This window comes from Chelon labrosus, assembly GCF_963514085.1.
Source record: "Chelon labrosus genome assembly, chromosome: 20".
NCBI classification, from domain to species: Eukaryota; Metazoa; Chordata; class Actinopteri; order Mugiliformes; family Mugilidae; genus Chelon; species Chelon labrosus.
The window spans coordinates 15744032-15763865 of record NC_140353.1 but is presented as its reverse complement, the minus strand read 5'-3'; the positions used below and the strand labels follow the sequence as shown (position 1 = coordinate 15763865).

Here is a 19834-nt window from a genome sequence, read left to right as displayed (position 1 = left end):
CCTCTACACTTAATATAATCACTACTTATTGTGTGTGTGTGTGTGTGTGTGTGTGTGTGTGTGTGTGTGTACTATGTTTTTAACTCTTCGTGTGCTCAGCTTTTTTCCTTCATGGCTTCTCACCCTAAAGAAGGAAAGGCCCCGTGGCACCATCATGGACAACACTTCTGTAGTCACTGCGATGGTGACAGGAATCTCTGGTCTAGGCTACAGGATCAGAAATAAATAAACATTTTAACAATAATCCCAAGTTTTCTAATGCAGTTTTTTTATGATGGATAATTTGAGAAAACCTTTACACATCCACTGTTTACTTGACAGTTTATCAGTGCATCAAATAATGATAATTAAACAAAGCAAAACCTTCTTTACCATTTCCATAACGTTTTCTCCCGTACTGGTATTTGTTTCTCTGGACCTCCTCCGAGTTTGCTTGTTTTTGTTGCTCACCTCTTCAGCTCCACATCCAAGTGTCTGCTTTGATTTCTCTTTTATACTCTCCCTCTCTGTCGTGTGAAACATGCGTATGAATGTGATTGGATGTTGCTACGTTGGTATCCAGACACCTGATGTAGGATCCAGTGATTGTAAAGCATGATTTACATAGAGACTAGCCAGTCAAATCTAAGCTGGATTACTGATGCTCTACTCCATCACGATGGACATCCACTCTTTACTTGTCACTTTATCAGTGCATCAAATGATGATAATTAAACAAACCAAAACTCTTAACCTTTGTCGTCACATTTTCTCCCATACTGGTATTTGTTTTGCTAGACCTCTTCAGACTTTGATTATTTTTGTTGCTCATCACTTAAGCTCCACATCCAAGTGTCTGCTTTGATTTCTCTTTTATACTCTCCCCCTGCTCCCCTTTCTCTTTCCATTTGCTTATCGTTATCTTGGATTATTGGAACTGTAATTAATGCATGACCCAAGAATATTTTGACATGTTATTTTGTTGGTCAAGTGCGAAACCAGTTAGAGGACTCTAGTGTGTATGAATGTGATTGGATGTTGCTACGTTGGTATCCAGACACCTGATGTATGACACCAGTCATAGGAGAAGAAGATTATAAAGAATGGCACAGCACACACTCACAATACACAGATGTTATTGTTGCTTATTTTATAACATTACAATTGTCTAATACACTTAATTTGCCATCTTAAAATACATCAATCAATCACCCACATGTAAAAACACAACATAAAACAGCTGCGAAACACAAAGAAAAGTAGTAACGTGATAGAGTTGCACAAATCTATATAAAAAAAGGACGGTTATTATAAATAAAATTTAAATTTGATTGATGTTTCTTTGGTAATCTGGTGCTCAAATAAATATTCATCAGAAGATAGAGAATCATTTTACCTGCCAACCTTTCACACACACTATCCCGTCTTGCTTTTTGTTTTTAGTCTCAAGTCACTGAATCTATTCTCTCCTCTGCAACCCACATAATAATAATACTTATATATTTTTTTGCTGTTACTATCGAAAAACAGCATTTTCTACTTCACTGCTGAAACAGAAACACAGTCTACAATTTCTTGTATTCCCCAATTTTAGTCAGAGTTTGTCTTCTGGAAGACATGCTTGTTTGTTTCATTTCCTGTTGCAGCTCCAACTCCTTTAGTGACTGCAGCATGCACTGTTTGTTTTAACACAGTGGAATGACAACATGACTTGTCAGGAAATACAAGAATCATTTCTGTCAAACTGAAAATTATGTACAACAATGTTGTAACTAAAAGAACAGCATTCCTTAACAAACCAGGTCTACTAAAAGCTATTCATCATTTATTCTTCTCTGAATGTTTACAGAACAAAAAAGATAAAGGAAAAACAGTCCACATTTACTCATTTGTCCCAGTTTTAGTCATTATTTCCCACTCATTCCCAAAAACTGTTTTTGCGTACAGTGCCCTTTAAGGCCGGCCTGAGGGGAGTAGTCTAAACAGGTTGTGACTGGGGTGTGAGGGGTCTGTGGAGATTTTACCGGCCCACTTCCTGACCCTGCCGGTACAGGTCCTGGATGGAGGGAAGGTCAGTGCCAATGATCCTCTCCGCAGCCATGGTTCTCTGCAGTCTGTCCCTGTCATGTCTGGTGGCAGATCCAAACCAGACTGTGATGGACGTTGCCAGGACAGACTGGATTATTGCAGTGTAGAAGGGCAGCACGGTGGCATAGTCAGTAGCACTGGTGCCTCACAGCAAGAAGGTCCTCGGTTCGAATCCCCGGGGCGGAGAGGTTTCGATTCTCAGTTTGCATGTTCTCCCCGTGTTTTCATGGGTTTTCTCCGGGCGCTCCGGTTTCCTCCCATCATCAAAATATGCTAGGTGCTAGGCACCGGGTCAGGTTGGCCCACAGTGGCGGCGCATGCGGTCGCAGCAGCTCAGGACTAACCCTCCTTCCGACCATGAAATTTCGTTGTATAAGGACAAATAAAGCCCTCTGCTGGGCCTTCTTCCGTAGAGTGACTATGTGGGAGGTCCACTTCAGGTCCCGTGAGATTGTGGACCCTAAGAACCCGAATGAGTCTACTGAGGGACTGTCCTGTTGAGGATTGTGAGAGGAGGGGTTGATGGCTGGCTCTTCCTGAAATCCACTGTCATCTTCACAGTTTTAGCTAACTTCATGAAATTTGGCATACACAATCTGTAAAATATTGTTTAGACGCCAATCAAGTTGCGTGATATTATGTCTACAGGGGGCGCTACTCGTGACACGCTACAAGTATTCACCCAATCCTTATGAAATTTAGCAACCATCACTGTAATATGCTTGCGTATAAATGTCAAGTTTTTTTTCATGTTTATTGTACAGTACTGTTGATTAACTATAGTCACAGATGGATTTAGTTTAGAAATTACACACAAGCACTGCAGCTATTTTTTTAATGAAAAGCAACTACAACTCAACACAACAACAGAAAGGAGCTGAGACTTTAAATGACAGATGATCACAGATTGTCTCTGTGTGAATGTTCAGCTTTGTTTATGTGTATAGGTAAGTACTGTATGTATACGTCATCGGACCTGTTTGTGTGCATCAGTAACTCAACTTGTTCTCTCATAAGATAAGATAAGATAAGATAAGATAAGATAAGATAAGATAAGATAAGATAGGACTTTATTCATCCCCGTGGGGAAATTAGGGTGTTACAGTGGCAGGAAACAACAGTGCAATATGCAAAAAAGATACAAATAAATAGAATACGGCAGACAAATATGTTATGTCCAAAAGATATTTACATACTGCATCAGGTAAAAATTACAGTGGCTAGTCAGAAGTTGAAACAACCAACTTGTGTAGATTGAGGGTTGAGGTGTTAAGGAGGTTAAATATATATATTGACATTGACATTCATGAATATCATGAGTAAAACAACAAACTCCAATAGGAGTTGTATTACCAAGTATTGCAACTAGAAAGAGAAAGATGGGAGATAATGGTTGTATATACTGTGCTCTTGTATGTCCTGAAAAGAAGAGGCTCAGCAGCAGAAGGGCTAGGAAATGCTGATGTTAAAGAGTCTGACTGCTGAGGGGACAAAAGACCTCTGGAAGCGTTCCTTCTTGCACTGTGGGTGCAGCAGTCTTTGGCTGAAAGAGCTTCCCAAAGTCCCAACAGTCTCATACAGGGGATGAGAGGGGCTGTTCCTGATGTTGGACATAACATTCACAAGTGCATCTGTTGCGTTGTCATGGATGAGTATGACCTTAAAGAGCTCCTCACTGTCAGGGTAATGATCTCCAAGTGTAGCATTCACTGCCTTCAGAGTCTGAGAGCATAGCAAGATTTAAGAAAGTAAAGAAAAATCTAAATAACTCAATCAGAAAGAAAATGCTTGTGTGTTCACAAAACAGTCTTAAAGGGATCGATTGTTCTGTTGGAATTTTGTGAGTATTGTAGGCTTCACTTTCTTCTTCATCCTCTACACTTAATATAATCATTAGTGTGTGTGTGTGTGTGTGTGTGTGTGTGTACTATATGTTTTTAACTCTTCATATGCTTCGCTTTTTTCCTTCATGGTTTCTGACCTCAGAGAAGGAAAAGGCACTGTCATATATCCATTTATTGCAGATTAAATAAATTGTTCATAGATAAAATATAATAACATTTTCATTTGTCATTAGTGAGTGTAAAAGGATTTTTTGTATTAATATAATACCATGATATTACGTCAACTGGGGTGTTATTTCATTTTCAACTCAGAATATTTTATCTTTCTTTTGAATATCTAATTCATTTTCCAGCAGTTTTAACATCCTCCTGCGAGATGCCAAAATGAAAGTCCCTTGGACCCTTAGGTGCCCCTCAGAGAAAGAGAGCCTCGTCGATTTCCATCAAATTTCTGGTTTAGGTGGTGAGCTGCTTGTCTTCTGTGATGTGACTTTTATTCTTCTCTCTTGATTCTCCCCAACCACTAATTCAGTAAGATGTATTTTATAGACTCCACAAAACACATTAAGAAACAACAACAAATGAACAGACATATATATATTCATTCATTATGTCTTTATTGATGTGACATGGTGTTCTAGTTTCCATTTTTCTATCCACTATAACATTTCAGGAGCTGACTCACAGAATGAATTTCCTTTTGGTCACTCTGAGTGATAGAGCACCTTGCATGCCACTGTGCCGACCTCCAGTGCAGCTTCAATATGACGCAGCTGGTCTTCAAAGAAGATGTGGGGGCGGATCCTCTCCAGGGTGGGACCTTTGTTTGTCCCCGCAAGAAATACAGCCTCATCAATCTCAACACCCCACATGCGCAGAGTGTTTAAGGCTCTGTACCCTGCAATGCCTGGGTCGCAAGCTGTCACCAGGTATGTGCGAATGGGGCAGTTCTTGTACATGCCTTTATCATACAACTTCTTCTGCAGCCTCACTAACGCCTCCAAGAATCTTTTGAACGGTCCCTGAAGTGAGGAAAGAGAAGAGGAGCAATGACGTACTACAGCTCACTGGTTGTAGTATAGGATGATTAAATATAATGTAACCTATTAATATCATGTCATGCAGGTGCAAACAAATATTGTATTTATATGAATTTGTGACTGTCCATACCGGTCCCATTGGAACTTCCACATTTTCCCTCTCGTTCCTCAAGTATCTTTTTAATCCATGTCTCTGGAAAACAAGTTCTGACTCGTTAGAGAAGAGGACAGCATCACCATCAAAGGCGAAACGCAGCTGATCCTCTGGCATCCTCATGTTCTCTGGGATGGACACGATACCAACTGCTATACGTGATGCAGCAACTGTCAATCACATTAACACAAGGAGTTAGGGTGTGATGCACAACTACACAGATTATACTACTGGTTACAGCATGTAGACTAACGGACATTTTGTCTTTTTTACCGTTGTTTGCTGCTTCTTGAGCCCTTTCAGTACACAGGTACAGGTGGGTATTATTGGTCTGTAATTCACCAACAAGATTGTTTTCGTTCACAGGCACGATAGTGATGAGTTCCTCCAGATCTGCAAAAGAATGAATGACAAGGCCACTGGACAATCAATTTCCTAAAAATGTTCTGTCCTATAACTGGTACAGTACTGGTAACTTACAGATGCATGTTACAGGCCCCATGTTTATTGTACAGTACTGTTGATTAATTATAGTCACAGATGGATTTAGTTCAGGAATGATACACAGGCACTGCAGCTATTTTTTTTAATGAAAAGCAACTACAACTCAACACAACAACAGAAAGGAGCTGAGACTTTAAATGACAGATGATCACAGACTGTTTCAGTGTGAATGTTCAGCTTTGTTTATGTGTATAGGTTTGTACTGTATGTATACGTCATCGGACCTGTTTGTGTGCAACAGTAACTCACCTTGTTCTCTCATAAGATAAGATAAGATAAGATAAGATAGGACTTTATTCATCCCCGTGGGGAAATTAGGGTGTTACAGCGGCAGGAAACAACAGTGCAATATGCAAAAAAGATACAAATAAATTAAATACGGCAGACAAATATGTTATGTTCGAAAGATATTTACATACTGCATCAGGTAAAAATTACAGTGGCTAGTCAGAAGTTGAAACAACCAACTTGTGTAGATTGAGGGTTGAGGTGTTAAGGAGGTCAAATATATATATTGACATTGACATTCATGAATATCATGAGTAAAACAACAAACTCCAATAGGAGTTGTATTACCAAGTATTGCAACTAGAAAGAGAAAGATGGGAGATAATGGTTGTATATACTGTGCTCTTGTATGTCCTGAAAAGAAGAGGCTCAGCAGCAGAAGGGCTAGGAAATGCTGATGTTAAAGAGTCTGACTGCTGAGGGGACAAAAGACCTCTGGAAGCGTTCCTTCTTGCACTGTGGGTGCAGCAGTCTTTGGCTGAAAGAGCTTCCCAAAGTCCCAACAGTCTCATACAGGGGATGAGAGGGGCTGTTCCTGATGTTGGACATAACATTCACAAGTGCATCTGTTGCGTTGTCATGGATGAGTATGACCTTAAAGAGCTCCTCACTGTCAGGGTAATGATCTCCAAGTGTAGCATTCACTGCCTTCAGAGTCTGAGAGCATAGCAAGATTTAAGAAAGTAAAGAAAAATCTAAATAACTCAATCAGAAAGAAAATGCTTGTGTGTTCACAAAACAGTCTTAAAGGGATCGATTGTTCTGTTGGAATTTTGTGAGTATTGTAGGCTTCACTTTCTTCTTCATCCTCTACACTTAATATAATCATTAGTGTGTGTGTGTGTGTGTGTGTGTGTACTATATGTTTTTAACTCTTCATGTGCTTAGCCTTTTTCCTTCATGGTTTCTGACCTCAGTGAAGGAAAAGGCACTGTCATATATCCATTTATTGCAGATTAAATAAATTGTTCATAGATAAAATATAATAACATTTTCATATGTCATTAGTGAGTGTAAAAGGATTTTTTGTATTAATATAATACCATGATATTACATCAACTGGGGTGTTATTTCATTTTCAACTCAGAATATTTTATCATTCTTTTGAATATCTAATTCATTTTCCAGCACTTTTAACATCCTCCTGCTAGATGCCAAAATTAAGGTCCATTGGGCCTTTAGGTGCCCCTCAGAGAAAGAGAGCCTCGTCAATCTCCATCAAATTTCTGGTTTAGGTGGTGAGCTGCTTGCCTTCTGTGATGTGATTTTTATTCTTCTCTCATGATTCTCCCCAACCACTAATTCAGTAAGATGTATTTTATAGACTCCACAAAACACATTAAGAAACAACAACAAATGAACAGACATATATATATTCATTCATTATGTCTTTATTGATGTGACATGGTGTTCTAGTTTCCATTCTTCTATCCACTATAACATTTCAGGAGCTGACTCACAGAATGAATTTCCTTTTGGTCACTCTGAGTGATAGAGCGCCTTGCATGCCACTGTGCCGACCGCCAGTGCAGATTCAATATGGCGCAGCTGGTCATCAAAGAAGATGTGGGGCCTGATCCTCTCCAGGGTGGGACCTTTGTTTGTCCCCGCAAGAAATACAGCCTCACCCATCTCAACACCCCACATGCGCAGAGTGTTTAAGGCTCTGTACCCTGCAATGCCTGGGTCGCGAGCTGTCACCAGGTATGTGCGAATGGGGCAGTTCTTGTACATGCCTTTATCATACAACTTCTTCTGCAGCCTCACTAACACCTCCAAGAATCTTTTGAACGGCCCCTGAAGAGAGGAAAGAGAAGAGGAGCAATGACTGCAGCTCACTGCTTGTGGTATAGGATGATTAAATATAATGTAACCTATTAATATCATGTCATGCAGGTGCAAACAAATATTGTATTTATATGAATTTGTGACTGTCCATACCGGTCCCATTGGAACTTCCACATTTTCCCTCTCGTTTCTCAAGTATCCTTCTAATCCATCACTCTGGAAAATACGTTCTGACTCGTTAGAGAAGAGGACAGCATCACCATCAAAGGCGAAACGCAGCTGATCCTCTGGCATCCTCATGTTCTCTGGGATGGACACGATACCAGTTGCTATACCTGATGCAGCAACTGTCAATCACATTAACACAGGGAGTTATGGTGTGATGCACAACTACACAGATTACACTACTGGTTACAGCATGTAGACTAACGGACATTTTGTCTTTTTTACCGTTGTTTGCTGCTTCTTGAGCCCTTTCAGTACACAGGTACAGGTGGGTATTATTGGTCTGTAATTCACCAACAAGATTGTTTTCGTTCACAGGCACGATAGTGATGAGTTCCTCCAGATCTGCAAAAGAATGAATGACAAGGCTATTGGACAATCAATTTCCTAAATATGTTCAGACCTATAGCTGGTACAGTACTGGTAACTTACAGATGCATGTTAGAGGCCCCATGTTTATTGTACAGTACTGTTGATTAATTATAGTCACAGATGGATTTAGTTCAGGAATGACACACAAGCACTGCAGCTATTTTTTAATGAAAAGCAACCACAACTCAACACAACAACAGAAAGGAGCTGAGACTTTAAATAACAGATGATCACAGATTGTCTCTGTGTGAATGTTCTGCTTTGTGTATTTGTGTAGGTATGTACTGTATGTATACGTCGTCAGACCTGTTTGTGTGCATCAGTAACTCACCTTGTTCTCTGATAACATCCATGGTTGCGTCTGCTGAGTTGTCATGGATGAGTATGACCTTAAAGAGCTCCTCGCTGTCAGGGTAATGCTCTTTAAGTTTAGCATTCACTGCCTTCAGAGCCTGAGAGCACAGCGAGATTTAAGAAAGTAAGAAAAATCTAAATAACTCAATCAGAAAGAAAATGCTTGTGTGTTCGCAAAACAGTCTTAAAGGGATCAATTGTTCTGTTGGTATTTAATGAGTATTGTAGGCTTCACTGTCTTCTTCATCCTCTACACTTAATATAATCACTACTTATTGTGTGTGCGTGTGTGTGGGCTGTGTGTGTGTGTACTATGTTTTTAACTCTTCATGTGCTCAGCTTTTTTCCTTCATGGTTTCTGACCTTAAAGAAGGAAAGGCCCCGTGGCACCATCATGGAGAACACTTCTGTAGTCATTGCGATGGTGACTGCAATCTCTGGTTCGAACTACAGGATCAGAAATGAATGAACATTTTAACAATAATCCCAAGTTTTCTAATGCAGTTTGTTTTTGTGATGGATAATTTGAGAAAACCTTTACACATCCACTCTTTGACAGTTCATCAGTGCATCAAATGATGATAATTCAACAAAGCAAAACCTTATTTACCTTTGTCGTCGCATTTTCTCCCATACTTGTATTTGTTTCTCTGGACCTCTTCAGACTTTGCTTGTTTTTGTTGCTTATCTCTTCAGCTCCAAATCCAAGCGTCTGCTTTGATTTCTCTTTTATACTCTCCCCCTGCTCCCCTTTGTGTTTCCATTCGCTTACCGTTCTCTTGGATTACTAGTACTGTAATTAATGTATGACTCATGCATATGTCGACATGTTTTTCTAGTTGGTCAAGTGTGAAACCTGTAGTGGGACTCTAGTGTGACACATGTGTATGATTGTGATTGGATGTTGCTACACTGGTATCCAGACACCTGATGTATGAGCCAGTGATTGTAAAGCATGCAATTAAATAGAGATTAGCCAGCCAAGTCTCAGATGGATTACTGATGCTCTGCTCCAACACGATGCTCCACTCCCCATGTTGGTATTCAAGGACCATCCCAATACTGAACCTCAACCCATCCAGTTTACATCAGCAAAACTCACAAAACCTTCAAGAAAGTCCTTTAGCTAGAGTTACCTTCAGAATGTGAACGTTAGAAAATATATCTGAGCAAGGGGAGGAGTAGAGGACTTGTTTAGATTTAGACTTTCTAAAATACTCCAGCACTCTTTCATTAAAGTTATATTATAATCTTTGGATGTGTGCATGAAGGACTGTAGACACCAGTCATAGGAGAAGATTATACAGAATGGCACAGCACATGCTCACAATACACAGACGTTATTGTTGCTCATTTTATAATATTACAGTTGTCTAATACACTTAATTTGCCATCTTAAAATACATCAATCAATCACCCATGTAAAAACACGACATAAAACAGCTGTAAAGTAGTAAAGTGATAGAGCTGCACAAATCTATATTTAATAAAGGACAGTTATTATAAATAAAACTGAAATTTGATTGATGTTTCTTTGGTAATCTGGTGCTCAAATAAATATTGTTCAGAAGATGGAGAATCATTTTACCTGCCAACCTTTCACACACACTACTCTGTCTCGCTTTGTATTTTTAGTCTCAAATCATTGAATCTATTTACTCCTCTGCAACCCACATAATAATCAGTGTTGTGGGTAACTAGAGTAGGCTACTCTAATTACTTTTTTCGTGTAACTTGTAACGTAACGCGTTAGTTTCGTGCGTTAAGTAATCAGTAACTTCGTTATTTTTTTAAAAAAGTAATCCGTTACCGAAAAATTGCGACTGCAGCCTGCTTTTTGTCAGACAGTACTGTGCCACCTGCGGATGTGTCAGCGGAGGCGCAGCGCTGTGATGATGCGTCTGTGCCCTGCTGACCCACATTACCTGTATGTGTGTGTGTGTGTGAGTGTTTTCGAACCGCCGGCAAGATGGCAGAGAGGACAGCTTTTGAATCGTGGAAGTAGGCTACGCACATTATTTTCAATTCGCCAGCGAAAAGGACAAGAACAACATAACGGTAAAATGCTACTGCGTTGGTGAAAAGCTTCTGTCGACCGCAAAAAATTCCACTTCCAATTTAAAAAAACATCTTGTATCCAAGAAGCACCACTTTATCACCCTGTTATTGTTATCCTGCAGAGTGAATTTGGTTGGATGAATGACGTTATTCATTGTCAGGACCTGTGTGCTGAGTTGCAGCATGTGCGAGGCGCTGCGACCGCTTTTAATTTTTGGTAACGCATGAGTACTCTAACGCGTTACTTTTATTCATAGGTAGCGCTCTAACGTAACGGATTACTTTTAATTGATGTAACGTAGTAACCTAACTAACTACTTTCCAAAGTAACTATGCCCAACACTGATAATAATAATACTTATATATTTTTTAAGTGTTATTATCGAAAAACAGCATTTTCTACTTCACTGCTGAAACAGAAATACAGTCCACAATTTCTTGCTTGCCCCAATTTTAGTCAGAGTTTGTCTTCTGGAAGACATGTCTGTTTGTTGTTAAGTTTCAAAAACCATTTCCTGTGGCCACTCCAACTCCTTTAGCGACTGCAGCATGCACCGTTTTTTTTGTTTGTTTGTTTGTTTTTTTAACACAGTGGAACAACAACACGACTTCACTTGTCAGGAAATACATGAATCATTTCTGACAAACTGAAACTTATGTGTAACAATGATGTAACTGAAAGAACAGCACTCCTTTCCAAACCAGCTCATCTCAAAGATATTTATCATTTATTCTTCTCTGAGAGGAACAACCATTTAATACCTGAAATCGGTAAGTAGAGTGAAAGGTGGAGGCCACATAATACTGATATTAAATTGTCATTTTATACATTCTGAATAGCAGTGCTGTAATATTGTGATTTATTTCTGATTTCTGACTATTTTTTTTATTTTTTACTCACTTCCTCCTTCCTGAAGACCAGAAAAGCAAAGAATCTCAGGCAGGCAGTAACATCACATACACTGAACTTTTGGCATTTTAGCAACACGCATCACAAATTAAATTTACACATGACTGTCCAACAACAAAAAATCTGCATCAAATAAATATAAAGAAACATACTGAAATGTTCTGATACACTTCATTTGTAATCTTTAAATCATTCAAATACATTCAAATCAATCCCCCACTTATATAATCAACTTATTATGAGAAACATTTTTCATTTGGTTGGTGGTGACCTAGTGACTGAATAAACATTGTTTAGAATTTGTACATGTTTTCTTAGATTTCTTCAATCTTTTTTTTTTTTTTTTAGGGGTCCATGCAAACGAAGTTGCAGGATCCCTGTTGATTTTGTTGCGATTTTTCTTCGTCTTATTATTATTATTATGATTAAACTTATTTTGCGTAGCTAAAGTGTCTGCCCAGGACAAACTGCAAGGGCGAAAGGCATCAAACCTGGTAACTTAGAAGTCCTAGCATTCCACTTTGCCAAGGTGTCAATACACATGCCTACAGCTAGGTGGTGCTATAATATGTCAATTTAAGTTTTGCCTCATATCCCCTAGAAACAAAATTCTTTCTCCCTCTGATTCCTTAGATAGCCCTGGCTACGCCCATTTTCACCTGGCATTTTCTTACGCCATTTTCAAAAAAATTGCACCTCAATGCAAAATCAACTCCTCCTAGCCTGTTCATCCAATTCTCACCAAACTTGGCATGTATCGTTTATGGACAAAGAAAATGAAAAGTTCTGAAAAGAACTTCAGAAGGGTTTTTGATTATAAAGTTAATGGCTAATTAATTTAATGCCGTGCAACAGTATAACTCAAAAGCTAATCTGTTGTAAAATATATACTCAAACTGAATCAAACTTCATATCATTGATAATACTAGTGCAGTGCCCGTCGGAAGTATGTATTCCTATAGTGGGAGCCTACAGGTGCTGTGTATGAGGATTAGTGGAAATATTAGAGCGGAGAAAACCTATTTTACCGATATATTTTACATTTCTTATCCAAACAACGTCAAACTTAGCAATGCACATCTTCGTGCCCGTAGCGAGACACCTGCCCAGTTTCAAATTAATCGGGCCAACGGTTCGCGAGATATGCGTGCCACACACACACACACACACACACACACACACACACACACACACACACACAGACGCTTCTTGATTTATAGATAGATGGCAGACTACATGCTAGTTTTCCTGCTGGAGAAGATATTGAGCCTATTAGGGTTACCAGGGCAAAATATAATTTCTCCTTGAGTTTGGTTTCTTCTAAAGCCGATTTGTAAACAGTGCTCAAGATTTGTGCGCATGCTCCGCCTCTTCCTCTCCGTTTTTGGTGAATCTTTGAAAGTGGCTGTTTTTGATGCCATGGCAACCGGAGTAGTGGAAATATTAGAGCGGAGAAAACCTATTTTACTGATATATTTTACATTTCTTATCCAAACAACGTCAAACTTAGCAGTGCACATCTTCGTGCCCGTAGCGAGACACCTGCCCAGTTTCAAATCAATCGGGCCAACGGTTCGCGAGATATGCGTGCCACAGACAGACAGACGACAGACAGACACACAGACGCTTCTTGATTTATAGATAGATGATACTGTACAAGCACCCCAACTTTTGGTCTCCAGGGGGCGCTACAAATGCAAGATTTCAATATCTCAAAAACTGCAATAGCTAACTTCATGAAATTTGGCATACACAATCTGTAACATATTGTTTAGACGCCCATCAATTTGCGTGACATTACGTCTACAGGGGGCGCTACAGGTGACATGCAAATATTTCATATGACTTTAAGGCCTATAACTTATTATAATATTATATAATATATATTCACCTAATATTCACCCAATCCTTATGAAACTTAGCAACCGTCATTATAATATGCTTGCGTACAATCATGCCAAGTTTCATGAAATTCAACGACTACATGTTTATATCTCACAAACCACCACAGTCAACTACTTGAAATTTGACAACAATAATCTGTGGATGACTCCTTACAAGCCCACCAAGTTTCGTGCAATACGGTCTATAGGGGATGCTACTAGTGACGTGTAAATATTGGAGTCCTGTCTCCTACTCAGACTGAGGCAATGGCATCTGTGGAAGACTGTGTACAAAGCAACCAAATTTTGTTGCTTCCGACTGGCCTGACTCTCATTTAATTGTCAGCCAAAGGATTCCTCCGCAGACACTTTGCCTCCTTTTAGACCGCGTCCCACGCGCATATGCTTCAGCAGGATGACTTCGCCATGGCATGGACCCCTTTATGATCGCTTGCGATCACCTACTTTCATTTTGATTTCTTTGTTTTAATGGTGCTTTTTGTCTTTTCAAAAGGACGTTTTGTCAGTAAGGCAGTTCTACGTGTTGGTGAGTCATTAATAAGTGGATGATTAATGGATTTTGATCTAGATTATTTTGCAGATCTTAGACATTACTTTTAGTCAAAAGAAATAAAAATAATTCATATAGCCATTTATTGCAGCTTAAATAAATTGTTCATAGATAAACTACAATACAATTTTCATATGTCATGAGTGAGTGTAAAAGGATTTTTTGTATTAATGTAATACTATGATATTGCATCAACTGGGGTGTTATTTCATTTTCAACTCAATAGATTTTATATGTAATAATATGTAATTCATTTTCCAGCAGTTTTAACATCCTCCTGCTAGATGCCAAAATTAAAGTCCATTGGGCCCTTAGGTGCCCCTCAGAGAAAGAGAGCCTCGTCGATCTCCATCAAATTTCTGGTTTAGGTGGTGAGCTGCTTGTCTTCTGTGATTTGACTTTTATTCTTCTCTCTTGATTCTCCCCAACCACTAATTCAGTAAGATGTATTTTATAGACTCCACAAAACACATTAAGAAACAACAACAAATGAACAGACATATATATATGTATATATATATATATATTCATTCATTATGTTTTTATTGATGTGACATGGTGTTTTAGTTTACATTTTTCTATCCCCTATAACATTTCAGGAGCTGACTCACAGAATGAATTTCCTTTTGGTCACTCTGAGTGATAGAGCGCCTTGCATGCCACTGTGCCGACCGCCAGTGCAGCTTCAATATGACGCAGCTGGTCGTCAAAGAAGATGTGGGGGCGGATCCTCTCCAGGGTGGGACCTTTGTTTGTCCCCCCAAGAAATACAGCCTCATCAATCTCAACATCCCACATGCGCAGAGTGTTTAAGGCTCTGCACCCTGCAATGCCTGGGTCACGAGATGTCACCAGGTATGTGCGAATGGGGCAGTTCTTGTACATGCCTTTATCATACAACTTCTTCTGCAGCCTCACTAACACCTCCAAGAATCTTTTGAACGGTCCCTGAAGAGAGGAGGGAGAAGAGGAGCAATGACATACTGCAGCTCACTGGTTGTAGTATAGGATGATTAAATATAATGTAACCTATTAATATCATGTCATGCAGGTGCAAACAAATATTGTATTTATATGAATTTGTTACTGTCCATACCGATCCCATTGAAACGTCAACTTTTTCCCTCTCGTTCCTCAAGTATCCTTCTAATCCATCACTCTGGAAAATACGTTCTGACTCGTTAGAGAAGAGGACAGCATCACCATCAAAGGCGAAACGCAGCTGATCCTCTGGCATCCTCATGTTCTCTGGGATGGACACGATACCAGTTGCTATACCTGATGCAGGGGCAGTCAATCACATTAACACAAGGAGTTATGGTGTGATGCACAACTACACAGATTACACTACTGGTTACAGCATGTAGACTAACGGACATTTTGTCTTTTTTTACCGTTGTTTGCTGCTTCTTGAGCCCTCCACCCTGGTTCAGTACACAGGTACAGGTGGGTATTATTATTCTGTAATTCACCAACAAGATTGTTTTCGTTCACAGGCATGATAGTGATGAGTTCCTCCAGATCTGCAAAAGAATGAATGACAAGGCCACTGGACAATCGATTTCCTAAAAATTTTCTGACCTATAGCTGGTACAGTACTGTTAACTTACAGATGCATGTTAGAGGCCCCATGTTTATTGTACAGTACTGTTGATTAATTATAGTCACAGATGGATTTAGTTTAGAAATGACACACAAGCACTGCAGCTATTTTTAATGAAAAGCAACCACAACTCAGCACAACAACAGAAAGGAGCTGAGACTTTAAATAACAGATGATCACAGATTGTCTCTGTCTGAATGTTCTGCTTTGTGTATTTGTGTAGGTGTGTACTGTATGTATACGTCATCAGACCTGTTTGTGTGCATCAGTAACTCACCTTGTTCTCTGATAACATCCATGGGTTCCTCTGTTGCGTTGTCATGGATGAGTATGACCTTAAAGAGCTCCTCGCTGTCAGGGTAATGCTCTTTAAGTTTAGCATTCACTGCCTCCAGAGCCTGAGAGCACAGCAAGATTTAAGAAAGTAAAGAAAAATCTAAATAACTCAATCAGAAAGAAAATGCTTGTGTGTTCACAAAACAGCCTTAAAGAGATCAGTTGTTCTGTTGGTATTTAGTGAGTATTGTAGGCTTCGCTGGGCGGCACAGTGGTGAGGTGGTTAGCACTGATGCCTCACAGCAAGAAGGTTCTCTCCGGGTACTCCGGCTTCCTCCCACCATCCAAAGACATGCTCATTAGGTTAATTGGTGATTCTAAATTGGGCGTAGGTGTGCATGTGTGTGTGAATGGTTGTCTGTCTCTCTGTGTTAGCCCTGTGATAGACTGGAGACCTGTCCAGGGTGTACCCCTGCCTCTCGCCCGATGACAGCTGGGATAGGCTCCAGCAGACCCCCGTGACCCTTAACAGGACTAAACGGGTATAGAAGATGAATGAATGAATGAATGTAGGCTTCACTACTTAGTGTGTGTGTACTATGTTTTTAACTCTTCATGTGCTCAGCTTTTTTCCTTCATGTTTTCTCACCCTAAAGAAGGAAAGGCCCCGTGGCTCCATCTTGGAGAACACTTCTGTAGTCATTGCGATGGTGACAGCAATCTCTGGTTCGGGCTACAAGATCAGAAATAAATAAACCTTTTAACAATAATCCCAAGTTTTCTAATGTAGTTTATTTGTGATGAATAATTTGAGAACACCTTTACACATCCACTCTTTACTTGACAGTTTATCAGTGCATCAAATGATGATAATTAAACAAAGCAAAACTTTCTTTACCTTTTTCATGATATTTTCTTCCATACTGGTATTTGTTTCTCTGGACCTCTTCAGACTTTGCTTGTTTTTGTTGCTCATCTTTTCAGATTTCTCTTATACTCTCCCCCTGCTCCCCTTTCTGTTTCTACTCACTTATCGTTCTCTTGGATTACTACTACTGTAATTAATGTATGACTTAAGCATATGTCGACGTGTTATTCTAGTTGGTCAAGTGTGAAACCTGTAATAGGACTCTAGTGTGATACATGTGTTTGACTGTGACTGGATGTTGCTACGTTGGTATCCAGACACCTGATGTATGAGCCAATGATTGTCAAGCATAAATTACATAGAGACTAGCAAGTCAAGTCTCAGATGGATTACTGATGCTGTGCTCAGTCACTATGCTCCACTCCCCATGCTAGTATTCAAGGACCATCCCATTACTAAACCTCAGCCCATCCAGTTTACATCAGCAAAACTCACAAAACCTTCAAGAAAGGCCTTTAGCTAGAGTTATCTTCAGAATGTAAACGTTAGAAAATATATCAGAGTAGAGAACTTGTTCAGATTTCCTCAAATGTGTAAATGGCACACTTTCCAAAATACTCCAACACTCTTTCATTAAAGAGGTTATATTATAATCTTTGGATGTGTGCATGAAGGACTGTAGACACGAGTCACGAGGAGAGGAAGATCATAAAGAATGGCACAGCGCACACTCACAATACATAATTACATTTAAATACATTTAACACAGTGGAACAACAACGCGACTTGACTTGTCAGGAAATACAAGAATAATTTCTGACTACAACTACAACTTATGTGTAACTAAAAGAACAGCACTCCTTTCCAAACCAGGTCATCTAAAAGATATTTATCACTTATTCTTCTCTGAGAGGAACAACCATTTAATACCATAAATCAGTAAGAGTGAAAGGTGGAGGCCACATAATACTAATATTAAATTGTCATTTTATACATTCTGCATAGCAGTGCCATAAAACATATTGTGATTTACTTCTGATTTCTGACTTTTTATTTTTTACTCACTTCCTCCCTCCTGCAGACCACAAAAGCAAAGAATCTCAGCTACACATCTAATTTTATTATTCTAGTTCAAAAAGGTTTAATTCATGTTTTCATGATTAATGGACTAGAAATAGAAAATATTAGTTTTAATGTACTTTTTAAAATATTAAAATACTTGACATTGTCCGAAGAATACTGAATTAATCTTTTTGCCTACCAGTATACAATGCTGCGTATTTTTATTCCACAAAGTTCAATGATTCACTGGTTTGTGTCAAGTTGAAGATGTTGAAATCAGTGGATGGACACATTTTGATGTAAGTTGGTGTCTGTCTCCCCCTGCTGTCAGGAGGAAGACTTTGGCCCCAACCTTTAATGGGGAACTACTGTTTTTTTTTTACAACCTAGACCTTATTTCTGGCATAAAATACGATTGTTTACTTACCCATATAACTTTGGTGTCATTTTTAGTCCTTCTTAAGATATTTAGCTCCAGAGATGGCAAAAGTATTCACATTCTGTACTTAAGTAAAAGTACGGATACTTGTGTAAAAGAATACTCTGGTAAAAGTAAAAGCACTGATTCGGCTCCTTTACTCAATTAAAAGTAAGAAAGTACAGACTCAGAAATGTACTTAAGTAAAAAGTAAAAATGATTTTGCCATTAATGAAACAATTTATCCTGTGTGGAGTGGTCTGCTGGAGCAGTGGCATAGCAGAGAGGGAAAGGAAGAAGCTGGATAAGATCATCAGGAAGTCCAGCTCTGTCCTGGGCTGCCCCTTGGACTCGGTGGGAGAGGTGGGTGACGGGAGAGTTCTGGCTGAACTATCCTCCATGCTGGATGATGAGTCCTGCCTGGCGGAGCTGAGGAGCAGCTTCAGTGACAGACTGCTTCACCCTCGATGTGTGAAGGAAAGATACAGAAGGTCTTTCCTTCCTGCTGCTGTTAGGCTCCACAACGAACAAATATGTGCAATATTATTACACCTTATGGTGTAATAACACCAGCCTGTGCAATATGTCTATCATCTATTCTATCTCTGTCATTTCTGCATGCTGTTGCAAACTGCAATTTCCCCATTGTGGGACAAATAAAGGTTTTCTTATTCTTAAAATGAAAAAGTTGTAGCAGAATAATCTGGACTTCATTGATCAGATGTCCTGCATGAGCATCTGGATAATTTTTAATAATAAATTGTGGGTTATTGGGTTGTTGTTTTTAAACCGCTAGCTAGTGTTAGCTATAAAACGATGTGTTCCCATAGCATTGCTAACGTTTTAAACTGGTTCCAAAAAATCCTCAGAAAGCTAATGATAGCAACAGAAACCACACCATACCTGAATTTGTTTTTTTCAACAGGCTGCCTGTTCAACCCAGTAGAAGTAGTACACAGGAAGCGCACTGTCGACTTTCCTTCTCTAGTCTGATGCAGGGCCGTTTCTAGCGTCGTGGGGGACCTAAGCGAGATGCTGTTTGGGGGCCCCTCGTTTGTCAAACTATGATGAAGAGATACCTAACCCTTAGATGGATTCACACATGTTGGTACATGAGGTGGAACAAAATTAGTTACCCTGGTCCCGGTGCAAGCCAAAGCAGAAACAGTAAGAGTATAAAAATAGAATAAAATTAGCTAACTGAGTATATAAAATAGTCAGGTAAGTAATATAAATATAGAAAGTGACAATTGTGGATTACTGGAGTCTGTGCAAAACGACTGCATTCAGTGCAAAACGTATCTGTGGTTGGTTGTCTATTACACTACATGAGCATCTTAAGTTGAGCCACACAGGCAAGTTAAACTGATAAAAAACTATAATACAAGGAAAACAACAATCCTCTATATGTCAATAAATAAAACTGATTTTGAGTGTTTATAAAAATGTTTACTTTAAATAAGAAAATACAACAAACCAACATTTATTTTAAAGTGCAACAATGAAAACAAAACAACCCTAAAAATAATGCTGATTTAACATCACAGTC

General features: G+C 39.2%; 2 protein-coding genes across 2 annotated transcripts; both read right to left on the bottom strand.

Moving 5' to 3' along the window:
• Positions 1–7284: 7284 nt before the first annotated feature.
• LOC311505934 (cytosolic 5'-nucleotidase 1A-like) lies at positions 7285–10247 on the bottom strand. The gene is made up of 5 exons (XM_084569761.1): positions 9000–10247; positions 8614–8734; positions 8136–8255; positions 7839–8020; positions 7285–7694 (listed from the first exon to the last, which is right to left on the bottom strand). Exons 1-5 carry the CDS (start codon positions 9051–9053, stop codon positions 7377–7379), a joined length of 795 nt encoding a protein of 264 aa, XP_084425887.1. The 5' UTR covers positions 9054–10247; the 3' UTR covers positions 7285–7376.
• A 4417-nt stretch (positions 10248–14664) lies between these two features.
• Positions 14665–16640, bottom strand: LOC311505125 (cytosolic 5'-nucleotidase 1A-like; the record flags this gene model as incomplete). Its single annotated transcript, XM_084568531.1, has 5 exons — positions 14665–15006; positions 15155–15336; positions 15453–15639; positions 15904–16059; positions 16587–16640. The coding sequence occupies 5 exons, from the start codon at positions 16638–16640 to the stop codon at positions 14689–14691; spliced, it is 897 nt and encodes a 298-aa protein (XP_084424657.1). The 3' UTR covers positions 14665–14688.
• Between the last annotated feature and the right edge of the window lie 3194 nt (positions 16641–19834).